Source organism: Artibeus jamaicensis, unplaced genomic scaffold (assembly GCF_021234435.1).
Source record: "Artibeus jamaicensis isolate MK-2021 breed Jamaican fruit bat unplaced genomic scaffold, CSHL_Jam_final contig_700, whole genome shotgun sequence".
Classification (NCBI taxonomy): domain Eukaryota; kingdom Metazoa; phylum Chordata; class Mammalia; order Chiroptera; family Phyllostomidae; genus Artibeus; species Artibeus jamaicensis.
In genome coordinates this window covers 1,130,452-1,151,437 of record NW_026521930.1, presented here as the reverse complement: position 1 = coordinate 1,151,437, position 20,986 = coordinate 1,130,452, and the positions used below count along the sequence as shown (strand labels likewise).

The 20,986-nt window shown below is 39.2% G+C and overlaps 1 protein-coding gene across 2 annotated transcripts in view; it reads left to right on the top strand.

Annotated features, from left to right (window-relative positions):
• COG7 (component of oligomeric golgi complex 7) overlaps positions 1-20,986 on the top strand; it is an 85,635-nt gene that overhangs the window by 24,088 nt on the left and 40,561 nt on the right. For both annotated transcript variants that reach the window (XM_053671788.1, XM_037140462.2), the window contains exons 5-6: positions 4,621-4,703; positions 5,443-5,565. In XM_053671788.1, the coding sequence (XP_053527763.1) occupies positions 4,621-4,703; positions 5,443-5,565 (206 nt within the window). The remainder of the gene's footprint in view (positions 1-4,620; positions 4,704-5,442; positions 5,566-20,986) is intronic.

Below are 20,986 nucleotides of genomic sequence, written 5' to 3'. Positions count from 1 at the left end.
ACTAGTGTTGATGAATGATCAGATACCCAGTGATATACTGTGTGGAAACAGGCCTTCTTCCCACGCCTTGCCCAGACCTCTCTTTGCTTCCTGTCTTTACTTCTTTCCAGCATACTATACTCCATGCTTATATTCAGAGTACTCCCAACATTTCCATTCCTTGTGAGCCAAAATGATTGAATATCTGATTGGCATTCTTTGAAGGCCATAGTACAGATATTTTCATGGCTTTCACATAGATGAAATGGCCGTGTGTTTTTCTTTTTTTGTTGTTTTTTTAAATATTTTATTTATTTATTTTTTGAGAGAGGGGAAGGGAAGGAGAAAGAGTGGGAGAGAAACATCAGTGTATGGTTGCCTCTCATGCGTCCCCTGCTGGGAACTGGCCTGCAACCCAGGCATATGCCCTGACTGGGAATCGAACCGCGATACTCTGGTTCACAGGCCCGCGCTCAATCCACTGAGCTACGTCAGCCAGGGCTGTGTTTTTCTTTTTTTTAAAAATATTTTATTTATTTATCTTTAGAGGGGAAGGGAAGGAGAGAGGGAGAGAAACATCAATGTATGGTTGCCTTTTGTGTGTCCCCTGCTGGGAACTGGCCTGCAGGGAACTGGTCTGCAACCCAGGCATGTGCCCTGACTGGGAATTGAACCGCGATTGTCTGGTTCGCAGGCCCGCGCTCAATTCACTGAGCTACACCAGCCAGGGGGTGTTTTTTTCTTTTGATGGTTAGTTTTGGTGAGTGTCAGAAGAGTACCCCTGTCCCATCCAAGTGCTCTTTAATTAGCTATCTCTCCTAGAAGGTCAAGGTGCTTCTTTTTTTGGTTCTGTTTTACATCCTCGCACATTTTTTCATTGCTTTTAGAGAAAGTGGAAGGGAGAGAGAGAAACATCGATGGGAGAGAGCATTGATTGGTTGCCTCTTGTATGCACTGGTTCCCAGACTAGGGAGCCAACCAGTGACCTAGGCATGTGCCCTGACAGGGAATTGAACCCATTACCTCTTTAGGAAGATGCTCCAACCAACTGAGCCACACAAGCCAGGACCCAAGGTGCTTCTTTATCTTAGAGTTCTTAAAGGGGAAGCTCTGATAAATTCATGCATCCCCAGCACATTACCCTTTTCTGTTTCTCTCCAAGAGTGATAATCTCTAAATACACATGTGTATTTCATTTTATACAGCCAGTAAATTCATTTGTTCAGTCGAAGTAACTTTCTGTGGCATAATTTTACTTGTAGCAGAAAGATGCATTTAATTAAGCGGTCTCATGGAAATAATAAGAATTTTAAAGGCAAATAGTCATTCTGTAACTCATGGATTCCTGTGCACTAAAGTGGTGTCTAACTGGTAGTTCTCACAAGTTTAGCTGGATTTTCTCCGCGGTGGTAGCTATTACAGATTTTCCTTCTCAGCTGTTTATTGGGATTCCCTGAGATGAAGGGGAACAAAGCAGATATAAAAGGTTGGGCACTTGCCTACTCAGGATTTTTTCCTTCTTTTTCATTGAATTCTAAGACTGTGGCATCTGTGCTTTGGCCAGAAGGGGGCAGATGAGATGCAGCAGGGTTTCTACATATTCAGGGCCAGCAGCGATAGCCCTCCTGTTTTTCTTTCTGTGGTCATCCTGGAATCAAGTGCTTTGTTTAGTCATTTCCTCTGCCCTTAGGGAAACATGTCAGAAATTATGTGATATTAGACCCGTGAGTTGGCTCTTGGAGTTCATTGCTATGTATGGAATGCTGATGTTTACCAAGTGATTTACTTATTCCTCAAGCCACCAAATCTAGGAGTTGAGTTTGTTTGTGTTTTTTATCATTCCTGTCTGGTGTGATCGCAGTAAGAATTTCCAAAGGGAAATTGTTTTCAAGTTATCAGTGATGTGAGGAACAGTAGAGAATATAAAGATGAGTAAGGTAAGGTTTCTGTCCATCATGACAGATTAATGAAGGTGAGGTTGGGAGAGAACAGTACACAAATAGTTACAGAATGGAATGTGAAAGTCGCCTAAGCTTGCCCTGAGATGAAGGAAAGGACGAAGGAAAACTGAGAACATTTTTAGGCAGGAGCTAGTATCTGCAGAACTATGAAAGAGAGATGACTTTAAAACATTTAAAAAATTGGCCCTGGCTGGCATAGCTCAGTGGATTGAGTGCAGGCCTGCGAACCAAAGGATCGAGGTTTGATTCCCAGTCAGGGCACATGGCTGGGTTGCAGGCCAGTTCCCAGCAGGGGACACATGAGAGGCAACCATACATTGATATTTATCTACCTCTCTCCTTCCCTTCCCCTCTAAAGATAAATAAAATAAAAAATTAAAAAAACATTTAAAAAATTGTTTCTGATTGTAAAAGTAATGCATATACAGGTTATTGAGAATTTGAAAAATATAGAAAAGAAAATGATTTAGCAGCAGACTCACTACCTAGAGATGACTGTTAGTATTTTCTTCCATTTTTCCCTTTGTATACATATATCTTTTTTTTGTTTTGTTTTTTTTTTTAAGATTTTTATTAGAGAGGGGACTAGCTGGGGAGAAAGAGAAGGAGAGAAACATTGATGTGAAAGAGAAGCATCTATCAGTTGCCTCTCCTATGTGCCCTGACTGGGGACTGAATCTGCAACCCAGGATTGTGCTCCAACCAAGAATTGAGCCAGCAACCTTTTACTTTGTGGAACAATGCCCAACCAACTGAGCTGTACTGGTCATGGCCCATTTGTGTACATATATTTTTCAAGGAAAGTATATACCTTGAATCTATATAGATCTTTTTTTATTTTTTCTCCCCAGTTACAGTAAAGTATGAGCATTTTCTCCTTGGTGTAAGATTTTCATAGGTGAGGGCAAGCATTTGGGGTAGAGGGAACATCATATGTTTGAATGGTACAGAAGTAGGAAAACTCAGGGTCTGTTTTGGGGAATGATAATTAGGCCTATTTTAGTGAAGTGAATCTTGGGAAGTGGTCAGTGATAAGGCTGGAAAGGACAGAGCATAGTTTGCCTGAACAGATTGAGGAGCTTCTCTTCAGGGAATAATTTCATCTCTGTTAACAATTTATTATTAAGTCTCTTGAGGAGTGTGGCTAACTGGAAGCAGTGTTGACTTTGGATGTGGACAGACTTAGCTTTAGATCTCTGGTCTGCTGCATATGAACAATGAGACCTCAGTTTCCCCCTGTGTAAAATGAGTGTGGAATAGGACCATACTGCTTTGGGGGGATTAAATGAGACTGTAAGCACAGCTCTTGGTCCAGAGAAAGTGTGCAGGGAACATTCTTTCTCTTGGACCTCCTGTTTGGAGACTTTGTAGCTCCTACAGTAGTAGCCCAAGGGAAGAATTTCTGTGAGGCCAGTAAGGAACTCCTGGAGATTCTACTTGAGTGAGAGCTACCTCATTCCTAAAAGGCCTACAGCTCAGCAGATTTACCTAAACTACAAATTGGAAGTGCAGACCCACAAATGAGTTAATTGGCTTTATTTTTTTTTCTTGAATTCAGCTGATTTTTTTTCTTGTCACCTACAATTTTGAAAAAGTTAAATTATACTGAAGGTCTTATAGGGAAAAATAGTACCATTTTTTATACCTTCTTATGCCCTACTTCCCATCCCAGGAGACCACCACTTTTAATTTCTAGAGCTTTTGTTCTCTAATATTATACTTTGGGTTTCTGCATAGTAAATGCATTACTTTATTTCTTCATATGTCAATTTTAGACATTGTCTGTTGACTTCCTATTGTTCTAGCTAAGGATTTAGCTTTCATAGCTCTCCTCCCCCCTTCCCTCATTCTCTCCTACACCATTATTTAGTAATGCTTATTGATGTGTTATTATAAATAAGCAGTGTCCAGTTGAGAGACATATTCTGCCCTTAACTTTACTTACCATATTTTACAATGTATAAGGTGCTCCAGTGTATAATGTGTGCCATGTTTTTGTCCCAGACTTTCGGATAAAAAAATCTTTTGTTTTGATTTTTTTAAAAAAATATTTATTTATTTATTTATTTATTTATAGAGGGGAAGGGAAGGAGAGAGGGAGAGAAACATCAATGTATGGTTGCCTCTCGTGCATCCCCTGCTGGGAACTGGCCTGCAGGGAACTGGCATGCAACCCTGGCATGTGCCCTGACTGGGAATTGAACTGTGATTGTCTGGTTCACAGGCCCGCGCTCAATCCACTGAGCTATACCAGCCAGGTTGTTTTGATTTTTTAATTCTTTTTTTAAATATATATATATAAAACCGATTATCATGTTCCAGGGTATTATTTTGCATATGGGTATCATTATTGCTTTCTAGAATTATACTTTTAACACAGAAGCATAAGTAAAAGAATTAAAAACGTTTATATAGATATGTAATTAGTACTACCCATGTATAATGTGCATCCTATTCTTCCCTAAAATATTTGGGCAGAAAAGTGCGCATTATATGTAGCAAAATATGGTACTGGTATTTTTCATATTTATGATCTCCACTCATGAGTTACATCATTATCTAGGTAGGAACTTCTGAATATTAGCTCATGTGTCCACATTTATTTTGATAAATTCTTTCTCTTAGCTTCAACAGAAAACCTGGTAACAGAATATATACGTTTTCTGTCGTTCTCCTTTAGAGCAATCCAAAACGTTTGTGAAGGTGTTTACTGAAATTGACCGGATGCCTCAGCTCCTTGCATACTATTACAAGTGTCACAAGGTGAGAAGCTGTGAGTGGTTATGCTTATGGAATCCTAGTTTCATACCCACAGATAAAAACTGCTTCCTCACATTGACCATTTTCTTTTCATTAGCCAGCAGGGGGTGCTCTTAGTTCAGCCTGAGGATTTATTAATTGCCAGCTGGAAAATTAATTCAGTTTTGGTCTCTCTTGTATTTATTTACAGCTGGATTTCATTTATAGGCTGAAAAGTTGTTTTCATTTTTGTCCTCTAAAGGAGATTCATGTATTAAGCTTTATTAAGCCCTCAGCAAGCCATGGGAATTTTACATATTTCCTAAGGTTGTTAAAGTTAAGTTCCTAAAAAACCTGACAGTGTTCCAGTCTAGCTTAATTTCTTTCAAGTCTGATGCTCGTGTCATTTAAGCAATAGTGTTAGGACTTGAAGCTAAAACATATACTCACACCACCTCTGAGGTCTGTTCTGAAGGTGGTAGTCTGCTGAGTGGAGGTACGTTGGCCTGCTTTTGGTACAGGATAAAAGGGGAAAGGGTCAGTTAGAGGGCAGTAGATTCAAGCTTTGATTGATGATCAGAGCAGATAGCTCTAAGTGGGTTTTTTCCTGTCTTTTTTGGAAGTGCATGACCGTTAGTGAGTACATGGTTGCTCAGGATCGTAGGCTGCAGTACTTTGCTTGCCATGGTAGGAGGGCAGGGCGGTTTTAGTGAGAAGCATGTGTTGGTGTGCTCAGTAAGGCCCCTTTGTACTGCTTGTGCAGGCGCAGCTTGTAGCAGCCTGGCAAGAGCTCTGTCAGAGTGATCTACCCCTGGACCGGCAGCTCACTGAACTCTACGATGCCTTACTTGGAGCTTGGCACACGCAAATCCAATGGGCTACGCAGGTAACAGCTCACTTGGGTTCTGGGGAGAGCAAAGCATTGGTGACCAGGAAACAGGTGACTGCTCTGGGAGTTGTCTCTCTCAACTGCCGAGCACTGCCTGAGAACCTCTCTGTTTGCTGCTGTCATGGAAGGGGTTAAAAGATAAGCTTCAAACCGAAGGTAATAAAATCTCTAGATCTCACTTAAAACTCTATTTTTAATTTTTTTTAATTAAAAATTTTGTTTTTATTTTTTAAAGAATTTTATTTATTTATTTTTAGAGAAGAGAAGGGAGGGAGAGAGGGAGAGAAACATTGATCAGTTACCTCGCATACATACCTGGTCTGGGGACCTAACCCAAAACCCAGGCTTGTACCCTGACTGGAAGTTGAATGGGTGACCTTTTTGCTTTTTGGGATGATGCCCAACCCACTGAGCCTTACCCAACAGGGCTCAGTTAAAACTCTTATTATCATTTTTATCTATATCTTAAACAGAATCTAATGTGACATTATTACTTGTTGTTCAGGAAGGGAGTCTGGAATTCCTCAAGGCCATTATCTTCTAATCTAAAAGCAGGAGGCTCTTAGCCAGGTGCTGTTTGAGTGAACAAGATTGTTTTTATCTTAACTTTGCATAAAATTTACCTGGTCCAAAGTTAGGTTTTTTGGTTGTTGTTGTTCTCACAGTATCTCAAGAGTTAGCAAAGAATGTGATTTTATTTTATTTTTTAAGATTTTATTTTTAGAGAGAGGGCCAATGAGGGAGAAGGAGAGGAGGAGAAACATCAATGTGGGAGAGATATATCAATCATTTGCCTCATGCAGGCCCCCACCTGGGGACATGGCCTGCAACCCAGACATGTGGCTTGACTGGGAATTGAACCAGTGACTTTTGGTTCGTAGGCTGGTGCTCAATCCACTCAGCTACACCAGCCAGGGCAAGAATGTGATTTTTAGAGCCACCCTCTGACTTGGGGGGCAGAGGTGAGACTGAGGAACTTTATTCGAAGTGGAAACTTCATCACCTACTCTCCCCAAATCTCTAGGCATTTTCAGCCATAAAGGTTGTGAACTATTGTCCCCTTGTCCTGATGCCAGAAGGTGCCATAGGTCCTGTTTTAGAAGGGAAGGGGCTGCCTGCCTTCTCCGTGATGACTGACTGGGTCTGTTTATGGTGTGACATAAACATTTTTTTTTCAAAATTAGTTGTGAATCACTCTTCAAATGTTTGTCAGTCATTTGCTGGAATGAACTCAGCTGTAGTTGGAGAGAATTTCTTGTACATGATCATGCCATGCAGGGTGGTTAAATTACTTTTCTTCATCCTCCCTGTTTCTTTCTCCAAATCAACCTAATTCAGACTTCAAAAAAGAAAACCAAAAAACAATGTCCTATAGAAGTTTCACAGTTTTTATGTAATCTTTAGTTTTCAATGACCTTGTCCATCTATACTCATTTATGTACTATCAGCCTCTTCTGGTATCATGAAGATGAAAACAGTCCATATCCATATGTACAGATGTTCTTCACATCTAAGGAAAAGGATTTAGATTTCCCAGACTTTATCCCCAATTTCGTAAGGCATGCACTTAAGCTAATTCATACTTTGGGTCTGTGACCCCTTCTCTTTTCAGGATGTAAGCATAGGAGGTAGCTGTTACCTCCTGAAGCTCAGTTTAGGGTAAAAGAAACCCAGAGGTGCTGGAGTAAATATCTTCTTCAAAATTTTCCCTGGTATGTTAAGGGGAAAAATTTCCAACGCATAAAAACTTACAAGCATTGTACAGTGAACACCCATGTACCCACCTCTGAGGTTCCACAGTGAACATCTTGCTGTATTAGCATTGTCATAGATTTAGGATCTGCCTGTGTGTCTATTTGTTCATTGACCTATTTTACTTTTTGGATTCATTTCAAAGTAAGTTGCAAACATCATTCACTGCAGAACATACGTATTTTTAAACTAGAGTTTAATGTTTGTTCATGGTTTTTTTATAAAATTGGGAAATGATTTTAAATATGCTATTCAGTTAGCTTTGACAAATGCAGCTACTGTACAGCCTCATTCCCTATTAAGATGCAGAACAATTCCATCACCTCCGAAGTCTTCCTCAGCTTCTTCCTAGTCAGTCTTTGCACCAACACCCCTGAAGGCAAACTACTTTCTGATTTGTTTCTACCATAAATTAGCCTGTTTTTTTAATGTGTATGTTCTTTTTGGTAAAGCTTCTTTTATGCAGTGTGTTCTTTGATATTTATTCATGTTGTGTGTATTAGTAGTTTATTCCTTTTTAAACATTTTTAAATTTTTAAAAATCCTCACCTGAAATATGTTTTTTAATTGATTTGAGAGAAGGAGAAACATTGATTGGTTACCACCTATATGCACCCCTACCAGGGTTTGAACCTGCAACCTTTTGGTGTACAGCACAACATTCCAACCAGCTGAGCCACCTGGCCAGGACAGTTTGTTCCTTTTTATTGTCAAATGCTATTACATGGTATGAATATACCACAGTTTATTTATTCTTTTATTGATGGACACTAGGGCTTTTTTCAGTTTTGAGCCAACAGAAATAAAGCTGCTCTGAACATTGCTTTATGTCTTTGTGGACACATATGTTCCTATCTCTTGGGTAAATATCTAGGAGTGGAATTGCTTGATTATGTAGGGTAGGTGTATTTTTAGATTTACAAGAAGGTAGCAGACATTTTACCACAGTGGTTGTACTTTTTATACTCCTATAACACAAGTGTGTGAGGGTTCTGATTATTCCATACCTTGCCAACATTTGGTGTTGCCAGTCTATTGTTTTTTTTTCCCCTTAAAGAGTTGAGTTACTGCTTTCCTATTACTGAGTTGTAGGAGTGCTTTTATATATTCTGGTTAAAAGTCCTTTGTCAGATATGTTTTGTAGGTATTATTCCAGTCTGTGGTGCGAGCAGAGGTAATTAATTTTAATGAAGCTTATCAATTGTTTCTTTTATAAGTATTGCTTTCTGTGTCCTAAGAAACCATCACCAACTCCTAAGTTACAAAGATATTTTTCTGTGTTTTCGTCTCGAAGCTTGTTTTACTTTTTGCAGTTCGGTCTGTGGTCCATCTTGAATTAATTCTTGTCTTTAGTGTCAGGTAGGGTCAGATTGTTTTTTGCATGGGTTATTTAGGTTAATTCAGTAGCCCTAGTTGACCACTTTGGTTTTGTGGTCTGTGAACTTTTTGGTTGTTCTTTGGCTGATGACCAGAGAGTCTCTTTTGCCCAGTCACTTTAAAAGAAAGCCTCTGAGCATAAGGGTTTTCACTGAAACATGCGTAAAACACGCTACTGAAGGTCTACAATAGAATTTTAGAGTTTCACCTGGCCAGCCAGTGAGAACTCTTTGATACACAGTCATTCAGTCTAATTCTCCTCCCCTCCCCATACCCCCACACCCTGGTCATTTCAGCAGGAGGTGAGAGTGAAGTGGACACTCATTGCTCAGTCCTTTCTCACAACATGTGGGAGAAGTTAGGATTTCTTTTTCTAGATAAGAATAGTTTTCATCTCTTCCTTGGATCTCTTCCTTTCTTGTAGTAAAATGTTTCTTCTGCCAAATGAGGAAGTTGATTGAACTGGGTAATTCTCATGGTCTTTGAAATTCTGTTCCATGAACATGTTTGAGGGATAGTGAGGGGAATGCCTTCCCTGGAGAGGAGGGTTTGTACTTGGGCAGCTGTGTGGGTCATGGGGACATAGAATGGAACAACTTTGAATTCAACACACAGGTGTTTGTGAGAGTGATAGAGTGAGTGGTAACATTGTTTTAAGAATGACTTTGATGTCACCTATATTGTTTCTCTGCTAAAAGGCTTAACCCTTATGCTACTGTGAAGGAACTTGTAAATAACCCAGATTCAATACTGTTTAGCTTAACAGCTGTCCTAGGCTCTTTAACAATGTCATTGTCATGCATGACAGGAAAAACGTCAGGGATTTGTTTTAAGATGAAAGGACACTGAGAAAATATGACAATTAAATGTAATTGCATTTAATTACATTCTTGGTCCTTGATTTGCATTCTGCATAGTGACAAAAGATTATTGAGAACATTAAAGGGACAACTGGGGGAATTTGAACATGGCCTGTAGTAGCTACAGGTGTAACATTTGGGTTAGATTTGATTAACTGTAGTGTTGTGATGTAAGATAATACCCTCATTTTTAAGAGGTATGTGCTGAAGCCATGTGTTATGATGTTCATGACAGAAATAAAGCAAATGTGGTAAATTGTCTATAATGAATCTTACAATATTTAAACACTTAAAATTTAAGTAAAAATTTAAAATAACATTTAAAAGTCATAAATTTGGTGGTAGTGAGCTCATGAAGAAAGACTGGGGACAAGGTAGGAAGCTTGTCTGGTCTGGTGATAGTGACCTCGGAAAAGGTGTCTAGCTCCAAAACAAACAATGGTTAGGACCTGGTAGCTGATATAGGCACTGGACAAAAGGAAAGTCAATGGGAGATTTTTCTCTGGTTGAATGGAGATGCTATGGACAAAAATAGGGAAGTTGGGACTTCCGGCCAATATGGAGACGTAGGTGGAAACACTGTGCCTCCTTACATAACCAAGTTTAAAGACAATAAAGTTTTAGTAACAAAAATGTAACCAAATCACAGAAAATTGAACTATATGGAAGTCCGACAATAACGAACTGTTCATCCAGACTGGTAAGAGGGGCGGAGCCAGCGACTGGTGGAGTGGGGTTGCACAGGAAAACTCAGCCAGACTGACCCAGGCACGTGGGCAGTGGTTGGCAGATCCCAGGCGTGGGGTTGTGATGTGCAGACCAAGTGAGGGTGCAAGGTGGAGGTTGACCACAGTTACACATTTGAGAGCAGTGAGGCGGACCACACAGGCCCCAGTGGTGGGAAGCAGCAGAGGGGACTGCTATTGCCCCTCTTTGACCCCACCCCCATGCACAGCGTCACAACCCAGCGACTGAGTTGCGCTGCCCTGGTGAACACTTAGGGCTCTGCCCCTCATACGTAACAGGTGTGAACAGATGAAAACATTATGGCTCAAGAAGAACTCAAAGCCCCAGAGCCAATAACTCTAAGTGACCAAGAAATAGCCAGCCTATCAGATGCACAGTTCAAAACCCTGGTGATCAGGATGCTCACAGAACTGGTTGATTTTAGTCACAAGTTAGAGGAACAAATGACGGCTAAACTAAGTGAAATGAAGGGAAATGCATAGGAAACCAATAGTGATGGAAAGGAAATTGGGACTCAAATCAAGGGAGTGGACCAGAAGGAAGAAAATGACCAAACAAAAGAATGAAGAAACAAGAATTCAAAAAAACGAGGAGAGGCTTAGGAACCTCCAGGACATCTTTAAACATTCCAACATCTGAATTATAGGGGTGGAAACAAGTGGAAACCTTATTTGAACAAATAATAAAGGAGAATTTCCCCAATCTGGCAAAGGAAATAGACCTCCAGGAAATCCAGGAAGCTCAGAGAGTCCCAGAGAAGTTGACCCATGAGGAACACACCAAGGCACATCATCATTACATTAGCCAAGATGAAAATGAAGGAGAGAATCCTAGAAGCAGCAAGAAATAAGGAGACTGTCACCTACAAAGGAGTTCCCATCAGACTGTCAGCTGACTTCTCAAAAGAGACCTTACAGGCAAGAAGGGGCTGGAAAGAAGTATTCCAAGTCATGAAATCCAAAGACCTACAACTAAGATTGCTCTATCCAGCAAAGTTTTCATTTAGAATGGAAGGACAGATAAAGTGCTTCTCAGATAAGATCAAATTCAAGGAGTGCATCATCACCAAGCCCTTATTATATGAAATGTTAAAGGGACTTATCTAAGAAAAAGAAGATAAAAATATGAACAGTGAAAGAACAGCAAAGTCACAGTTATTAACAACCACACCTAAAACATAAACAAACTAAGAGGACAGCTAGATCAGGAACAGAACCACAGAAATGGAGATCACATGGAGGGTTAGCAACAGGGGAATGTGAGGAGGAGAAGGTACAGAGTATAAGTAGCACAGACAGTAGGTAGAAAATAGGGGGGAAGGTAAGAATAGTATGGAAAATATAGAATCTAAAGAACTTGGGAAATGTGGACATAAACTAAATGGTGGGGGAGGGGGTGTGCAGGGTGGAGGGGAATGAAGGGGGGAATAGGACAAATGTAATGGCATAATCAATAAAGTATATTAAAAAAATAGGGAAGTTGAAGGGAAACAGGTCTGGCGAGGTTAGTGGGAGAATAATTCTGATTTTGGACACTTAAATTTCAGATGAGAGTGACTCACTTTAATGCTGATATCCAGTAGATGATAGGAAGATGGTTGCTCAGGAAGTGTAAATTGCTCATTTCATTGTTTGTTGGTTTTGTTTGGTTCTTTCCTTTATTTCTTTCTCTTAGGCTCAAAAAGGGAAGTTTACCAAGTTAACCAGGTGTTCATTGAAGTTTTGTGAATTCTCTATGCAGATTAAAAAACTTTGTTTTCCATTTTGATAATCTAAGAAAAAATATAAGCATATTTTGGGTCATGTGTGTGACTACCTTATAACAGTTGCTACCCTGTGATTTCTGTGGGTGTACTTGTGTGGATAGTCACATTGGTACACCCATTCTGTTGGGGGGCAAATTGGAAAAGAATAGAGACAAACTGAGTACTTGTGTGATGGAAGCACTGGTGCCAAGTGAGTGCTGTTTAATGCCATAGCCAACTTGATGTTTTGAGTAGTTTGTAGTTTGAAAGAGATAGGAGCAATACAAGAATTCTGTCGTACACCACCAAGTAGGACAGGCATGCTGGACTTGAGGACCTGTGTTGTAGCAGTCAGAGCAAATGGATGGAAAGGACAGGAGAGCATCATCTTTATTTGTCCTATTATTTTGTTTTTTAAAGATTTTATTTATTTATTTTTAGAGAAAGGGGAAGGGAGGGAAAAAGAGAGGGAGAGAAACATCAATGTGTGGTTATACCCCCTACTGGGGACCTGGCCTGCAACCCATGCATATGCCCTGACTGGGAATTGAACCAGCAATCCTTCGATTCACAGGCTAGCACTCAATCCACTGAGCCACACCAGCCAGCTATTTGTCCTATTATTTTGAATTTTATTACTTTATAGTTAATTTTTTATTGTGGTAAAATATATACAACTTGAAGTATTTTTAAGTGTACAGTTAAGTTAAAATAAGTACATTCAAATGTTGATTAACTATCACCACTATTTCCATAATTTTAAAAAATTATGTCTTATTGATTATGCTATTACAGTTGTCCCAAATTTTCCACCTTTCCTCCCTTCACCCAGCACCCACCACTCCCTCAGGCAGTCCCCACACTGTTGTTCATGTCCATGGGTCAGGTGTATAAGTTCTTTGGCTACTCCATTTTTTATACTGTACTTTACATCGCTATGACTTTTATGTAATTACCTATTTGTATTTCTCAGTCCTTTTACTGCTTCACCCATTCGCCCACACCCCTCCCATCTGGCAACCATCCAAACGCTCTCCATATCACTGATTCTGTTTCTGTTCTTGTTTGCTTAGTTGTTTAGATTTAGTTGTTGATAGATATGTATTTATTGCCATTTTATTGTTCATAGTTTCAATCTTCTTTTTCTTAAGTAAGTTCCTTTAACATTTGTACAATAATGGTTTGGTGATGAATGAACTTCAGTTTTTTTATTGTCTGGGAAGCTCTTTATGTTCCCTTCAGTTATAAATGATAGCTTTGCTGGGTAGAGCAATTTTGACTATAGGTCCCTGCTTTTTATAGCTTGGAATATTTCTTGCTTGCCATTCCCTTCTAGCCTGCAAAGTTTCTTTTGAGAAATCAGCTGATAGTCTTACGGGAACTCCCCTGTAGGTAACTAACTGCTTCTCTCTTGCTGCTTTTAAGATTCTCTCTTTATCTTTAACCTTTGGCATTTTAATTGCAATGTGTCTTGGAGTGGGCCTCTTTGCATCCATCTTGTTTGGTATTCTGTATTTTGGACTTGCATGTCTATTTTCTTCACAATCCAGAGAAGTTTTCTTTCATTATTTTTTAAAATAGATTTCTAGTTTCTTGCTTTTTCTCATTTCCTCCTGGCACACCTATGATGCAAATGTTGGAATGCTTGAAGATGTCCCAGAAGCTGCTTACTCTATCCTCCTTTTTTTGATTCATTTTTCTTGTTCTGATTGGTTGTTTTTTTGCTTCCTAATATTCCAAATCATTGATTTGATTCTCTCTTTCATCCACTTTACTCTCGTTTCCCTTGAAATTATTTTTTATTTTATCTAGTATATCCTTCATTTCTGACTGGATATTTTTTATGCTGTTGAGGTCCTCACTAAGTTCTTGAGCATCCTTATAATCAGTGTTTTGAACTCTGCATCTGATAGATTATCTCATGTCCATTTTGTTTAGTTCCTTTTCTGAACTTTTGATCTGTTCTTTCGTTTAGTCCATGTTTCTTTGTCTCCTGGTTTTGGCAGCCTCCCTGTGTTTGTTTCTATGTATTAGGTAGAGCTGCTATGACTCTGTCTTGGTAGCGTGACCTAATGTAGTAGGTGTCCTATAGGGGGCTGGGTACAGCCTTCTCTATCACCCAAGCTGGGTACTCAAGGTGTGCCCTTTGTGTAGGGTGAGTACACCCTCCTCTTATAGTTGAGCCTTGGATGCCATTGACAAGTCAATGGGAGGGATTTACCCAGGCTAGTCAGCTGCAAGGACTGGCTCTGACCATGACTACCAATTTCTGCCCTCTGTGGAGGATCAGATGTGCAGGGGCAGGGTGGTGGTGCTTCGACAGGGTCTTTAGCTGTCCACTAGGTGCACACAGGCTCTGGGGTCTACTGGGTGGTATAGGCCAATGTCAGCCTCAACCTGGGTTTTGCCTAGGGCTACCCTGCCTGAGGTATAAAACAACCTGAGAGAGCTGCTACTTGTGCTGAGCTTTGAGATTTCCCGGTGAAGCCAGGCTGTGAATCTAGGCTGGTCTAGGCAGCAGCTAGTGCTGGGCCTGGAGACACTTAGCAAGAATTGCTGGGGCTGGGGACTCAATGAGGCTGACTGTTGCTTGTTTGAGAGGATTTAGGAAGTTGTGAAGCCTGAGCCACTCATATGGAAAAGCAGCTTGGGTGGGCCCATAAGTTGGGTAAGGTGGAGTCTCTGGGGGTCTCCAGGGTGGGGCAAATTCTGTTGTCCAGGTTGATAGAGTCCTATATATGGCACCAGCCTGCTGGCTCTGTGGCGGGAAGGTTCAGAAAAGGTACCATGGCCTCTGCCCACCTTTCTGTCTGAGAGAAAGCTGTCTACCATCTCTCACTTTGTTGCCAAGCACTTGTTTTTCCGTGTATGCCATTGGTGCTTTTCAGGGTCCTACTTGGTGCTAGAGCTCAGAAGATGTGAGTCTGAGTAAGTCCGTGTATGGGTTCTTTAAAAGGAACTGTTTGGGAAGTTTCTTCCACCAACACAATCCCTGCTGATTCTTGCAGCCAGAATTTACCGGGACTCATCTTCCTGGCACAGTAACCTTGGGCTGACGGGCCTGGTGTGGGGCCGGGACTCCTTACTTCTGAGATATCCCCCCCAAATTTTTATCCACCATGTGTGGTTGTGAGAACAGCCTGCTCCATGTCTCTGGCCCTTCCACCAGTATGGATGGATGTGGTTTCTTTAATTCTGTAGTTGTCAGAATTCCATTCAACTCAATTTCTGATGGTTTGGAGTGGTGGTTGTTCTATATTTTAGTTGTAATTTTGATGTGGCTGTCCCAGAACTTTTGTATCATCTCATTCAGAAATAGTGTACCTTAATTAAGTAATAATTCTTTATTCCTCCTTCCCTCATTACCTGCTCCTTTAAGTTTTCCTATTGTAGATATCTCATATAAGTGAAATCATACATAATTTTTTACTTAATGCATGTTTTCAGTCATCATCCATATTGTAGTATGTAACAGGTTTCACCCTTTTTATGGCTGAATAATATTCCATTGTATGTATGTATCACATTTTGTTTATCCATTCATCTGATGGTAGATACCTGGATTGCTTCTACCTGTTGGCTATTGTAAATAATGCTGCTATGATATCTAACATTGGTTTACAGATATCTATTTGTGTCCCTGTTTTCAGTTCTCTTGGGTATATACCTAGGAATGGAATTGTTGGGTGATTATGTAATTCTTTGACATTTTGGGGAGCTGCCAACTGTTTTCTATAGCAGCTGTATCATTTTTATATTCCTTCCAGCAATGTACAAGTGATACAATTTCTCCACATCCTTGCCAGCATTTGTCATTTTCTTTCTTTTTTTTTTTATAATAACCATTTTAGTGGGTGTGAAGTGGTATTTATTTTTGGTTTTGATTTTTATTGCTCTTAATGACTAATGATGTTATAATCTACTCAAATGCTTATCAGCCCTTTTGTATTATCTTCTTTGCAGAATGCCTATTAAAGTTTTCTCCCCATTTTTGACTTGGGTTGTTTGTTTTTATGTTATTGAGTTGTAGTAGTTCCTTATATAACGTGGATAGTAATCCCTTACCCGATATATGGTTTGCAAATTTATTTTCTCCTGCGGGTTGTCATTTTACCTTCTTGATAGTATTTTGTGACACACAAAATGTAAATTTTTAATAAAACCCTCACCTGGGGACATGCTTGTTGATTTTAGAGAGTGGGGAAAGGAGGGAGGGGGAGAGAGAGAGAGAGAAACATCAATGTGAGAGAGAAACACTGATCAACTACCTCTCCTATGCACCCTGACCAGGAATTGAACCATGACCTTTTGGTTTATGATGTTCCACCCAACGGAGCCACATTGGCCAGGGCAAAATTTTAAAACTTTGATGTTGTCCAATTTATATATTTTTTTCTTTTGTTGTTTATGCTTTTGGTGTTATACTTAAAAAAACTACTGCTAAATCCAAGGTCAGCCCTGGCTTGTGGCTCAGTGGATTGAGTGCTGTCCTGTGACCTGAAAAGTCACAGGTTCTATTGCCAGTCAGGGCATATGCCTGGATTTTGCACAAGGTTTCCTGTTGGAAGTGTGACAGCTGATAGATGTTTCTCTCACACATCGATGTTTCTCTCCACTTGCTCTCTCCCTTTTCCTCTCTCTAAAAAAATTAATAAAATATTAAAAATTAATAAAAAATAAATTCAGGGTCATAAGAATTTTTCCCTATGTTTTCTTTTACTGTTTAGTTCTCAGTGTTTTGAGTTAATATTTTATTTGATGTTAGGTAAGGATCCACCTTCTTTCATTTGCATGTAGATATCCAGTTTTCTGAGCACCATTTGTTGATACACATATCTTTTCCCTTACTGAATGGTTTTGGCACCCTTGTTTAAAAATCATTTGGCTGCTATTGTGAAGGTTTATTTCTGAGGTGTCTATTCTATTCCATTGGCGTATATATTTATTCTTTTGCTGATACCACACTGTTTTGATTATTGGAGCTTTGTAGTAAGTTTTGAAATTGGGAGGTAGGAGACTGCTAATCTTGTCCTTCTTTATTGAGATAGTTTTGGTTATTTAGTCTGTCCTCTAAAATTCCATATGAATTTTAAGATGGGCTTTCTTAGAGAAAGTATATTTTACTGGTTATACTATTATAGTTGTCTCATTCTTTTTTCTCCCTTTTACCTGCCTCCACCTGATACCTAATTTACTCCAGAATTCCTCCACCCCTTAGTTCAGGTACATGGGTCATACCTCTAAGTTTTTTAGCTTCTATATTTCTGATACTGTTCTCAACCTCCCCCTGTCTATTTTGTACCTACTATTATGCTTCTTATTCCTTGTACCTTTTCCCCCATTCTTCCTCCTCCCTCTCCTCACTGATAACCCCCCATGTGATCTACATTTCTCTGATTCTGTTCCTGTTCTAGTCATTTTTTTTTTTTTTTTTTTTTTTTTTTTTTTTTTTTTTTTTTTTTTTTTTTTTTTTTTTTTTTTTTTTTTTTCTGTTCTAGTCATTTGCTTACTTATTTTTGTTTTTGTTTTTAAATTCAGTTGTTCATAGTTGTGAGTTTGTTGTCATTTTACTATCCCTACTTCTGATTTTCTTCTTTTTTTTTAGATAAGTCCCTTTAACATTTCATATAATAAGGGCTATGTGATGATGAACTCCTTTAACTTGACCTTATCTGGGAAGCACTTTATCTGCCCTTCCATTCTAAATGATAGCTTTGCTGGATAGAGTAATCTTGGATGTAGGTCTTTGCTTTTCATGACTTGGAATACTTCTTTCCAGCTTTTTCTTGCCTGCAAAGTTTCTTTTGAGAAGTCAGCTGATAGTCTTATGGGAACTCCTTTTTAGGTAACTGTCTCCTTTTCTCTTGCTGCTTTTAAGATTCTCTCCTTATCTTTAATCTGGGGTAATTTATTGATGATATATCTTGCTGTGGTCCTCTTTGAATCCAACTTCTTTTGGTTTCTCTGAGCTTCCTGGACTACCTGGAAGTCTATTTCCTTCTCCAGATTGGGGAAGTTTTCCTTCACTATTTTTTCAAATAAGTTTTCAATTTCTTGTTTTTCCTTTTCTCCTTGTGGCACCCCTATGATGTGGCTATTGAACTGTTTAAGGTTGTCCCAGTGGTTCCCAAGCCTGTCCTCATTTTTTTTGTGTTCTTGTTTCTTCAGTATGTTCTGATGGAATGTTTATATCTTCCTTTTGTTCCAAATTGTTGATGTGAGTCCAGGTTTCCTTACATTCACTGTTGGTTCACTGTACATTTTTCTTTGTTTCACTTTGTATAGCCTTCATTTCTTCCTTTATTTTGCAACTGAACTCAGTCGTTTCTGTGAGCACCCTGATTACCAGTGTTTTAAAATCTGCATGTGGTAGGTCAACTATCTCCTTGTTATTTAGGTCTTCTGGAGTTTTGATCTGTTCTTTCACTTGGGTTACGTTTCTTTGTCTTGGTGCACCTGTAATGTTGTAAGGGGTGGAGCCCTCGGGATTCGCCATGGTGGGGCTCCCACTTGTTGGCGTTGTGGTGCTGTTTGTGGGAGAGGTGTGAGAGAGGGCACAGTGCCAGTTGCTCGACTCTCATCTCACTTTGAAGAGAGTTTTTACTGCCACCACAATCCCCACAGGTTTTTACAGCCAGATGTTCTAGGCTTTATTTTCCCCACACTAGAACCCTGGATTTAATAGCTTTCTTGCTTTCCAGTTGTTCCTCACTGTTTTTCTGCATGCGAATGTGGGACTGCCATGTCGCTAGCCACTGCATTGCCTGCCTGGTGTGCGAGCTTCTGCCATGCCCTGTGTCCACTTCACCCTGGCATCCTGTCTCCGCCTTTCCTACCAGTCTGGATGAATGTTTCCTATTTGACTTCTTGGTTGTCGAGCTTCCATAGAGTTCAATTTTCTGGCAGTTCCGGTGGTTTTTGTTTTTAAATTTGTTGTTCCCTTCTTTTGGTTGTGTGAGGAGGCAAAGTGTATCTACGTATGCCTCCATCTTGGCCAGATCTCAAGATGGGCTTTTTCTTTTCTCTGGAAAATATCTTCAAGATTTTGAAAGAGATTGCATTGGATCCATGGATTAGTGTGAGTAGTATTGCCTTCTTAACAATAAGTCTTCCAATTTACGAACGTGGAATGCTTTCAATTTTTTTGTGTGTGTTCATCAGTTTCTTTCAGCAGTGTTATTGTTTTTGGTGTACAAATATTTTAGCTCCCTGGCTATGTTTATTTCCAAGTATTTTATTCTTTATTATAAATGGAATTGTTTTCTTAATTTTCTTTTCAGATTGTTCGTTGTAAGTGTACAGAAACACAACTGATTTTTTTAAAGATTTATTTTTTGATTTGAGAGAGAGAGGAAAAACATTGATTTGTTGTTCCATTTGTTTATGCATTCATTGGTTGCTTCTTGTGTGCTCTGACCAGGGACTGAACCCCTAGCCTTGGCCTATCAGGATGATGCTCTATCCAACTGAACTACCTAACCAGAGCCTTAACATTTTATTTATTTATTTTAGACAGAAATCTTGATCTGTTGTTCTCCTCATTTATGCATTCATTGGTTGATTCCTACATGTGCCCTGATCAGGGATTGAACCCATAACCCAGGGTGTGTTGGGACAATGCTCCAGCCAACTGAGTTGCCCTCCAGGTCTCAGAACTGGTTTTTGAGTGTTGATTTTATATCTTGTATTTTTACTGAATTTGTTAAATTTTTATTAGGTTTTTTGTGAATTCTTTAAGGTATTCTACTTATAAGATTGTTATGTGTGAACAGAGATAAATTTACTTCTTCCTTTCCAATTTAGTAGCAGCATTTTCTTTCTTTGTGTTGACCAATTAATTACTCAGGCAAAAGTGGGCATTTTGGATCTTAGGGGGAAAAAGCTTTAATTCTTTCATTATTGAGTATGATGTTAGTTGGGAGGTTTTTATAAATGATCTTTATCATATTGAGGAAGTTCCTTTCTGTTACTATTTTATTGAATTGTTTAAATCATGAAATTGTGTGAATTTTGTCAAATGCCTTTTTCTGCATTGAGATTATCATGTATTTTTTTCCATTATTCTGTTAATGTGCTGTAATTGCATTGATTGATTTGTATATTTTGATCCATTGTTGCACTCTGAAAATCACTTTCACTTGGTCATGAGGTATCATTTCTTTCATGTGCTGCTGAGTTTGTTTTACTGGTATTCTGTTTAGGATTTTTGTATTTGTAATCATAAGGGATATTGGTATATAATTTTCATGTACGTTAGTGTGCATTTCATATAAGTTCATTTGTTGGCATACAGTTATTCATAATATTCTCTTATAAATCTTTTATTTTTATAAAATTGGTAGCATCCCCAGTTTCATATTTGATATTAATTTGAGTCTTCTTTTTTCTTTTTTTAAAATATATTTTATTGATTATGCCATTACAGTTCTATTCCCCCTCTTCATTCCCCTCCACCCTGTAAGCCCCCTCCCCCACCATTCCCCCCTTTAGTTTATGACCACCTGTCTCAAGTTCTTTAGATTCTATAGTTCCCTTACTATTCTTGCCCTCCCCCCTATCTATTTTCTACTACCATCTATGCTGCTTATTTTCTGTACCTTCTTCCCCCTTCTCCTTCTCCCACTCTCCTGTTGCTAACCCTCCATGTGATCTCCATTTCTATGGTTCTGCTCCTGATCTAGCTGTCTGCTTAGTTTACTTTTGTTTTAGGTGTGGTTGTTAATAACTGTGAGTTTGCTGTCCTTTCACTGTTCATATTTTTTTTTACTTATGTTCTTTTTTTTAAAATTTTTTAATTGATTATGCTGTTACAGTTGTTCTATTCCCCCTTTCATTCCCCTCCACCCTACCCCCCCATCCCCACCATTACCCCCCCTTTAGTTTATGACCATGTGTCTCAAGTCCTTTAGATTCTGTATTTCCTATGCTATTCTTGCCC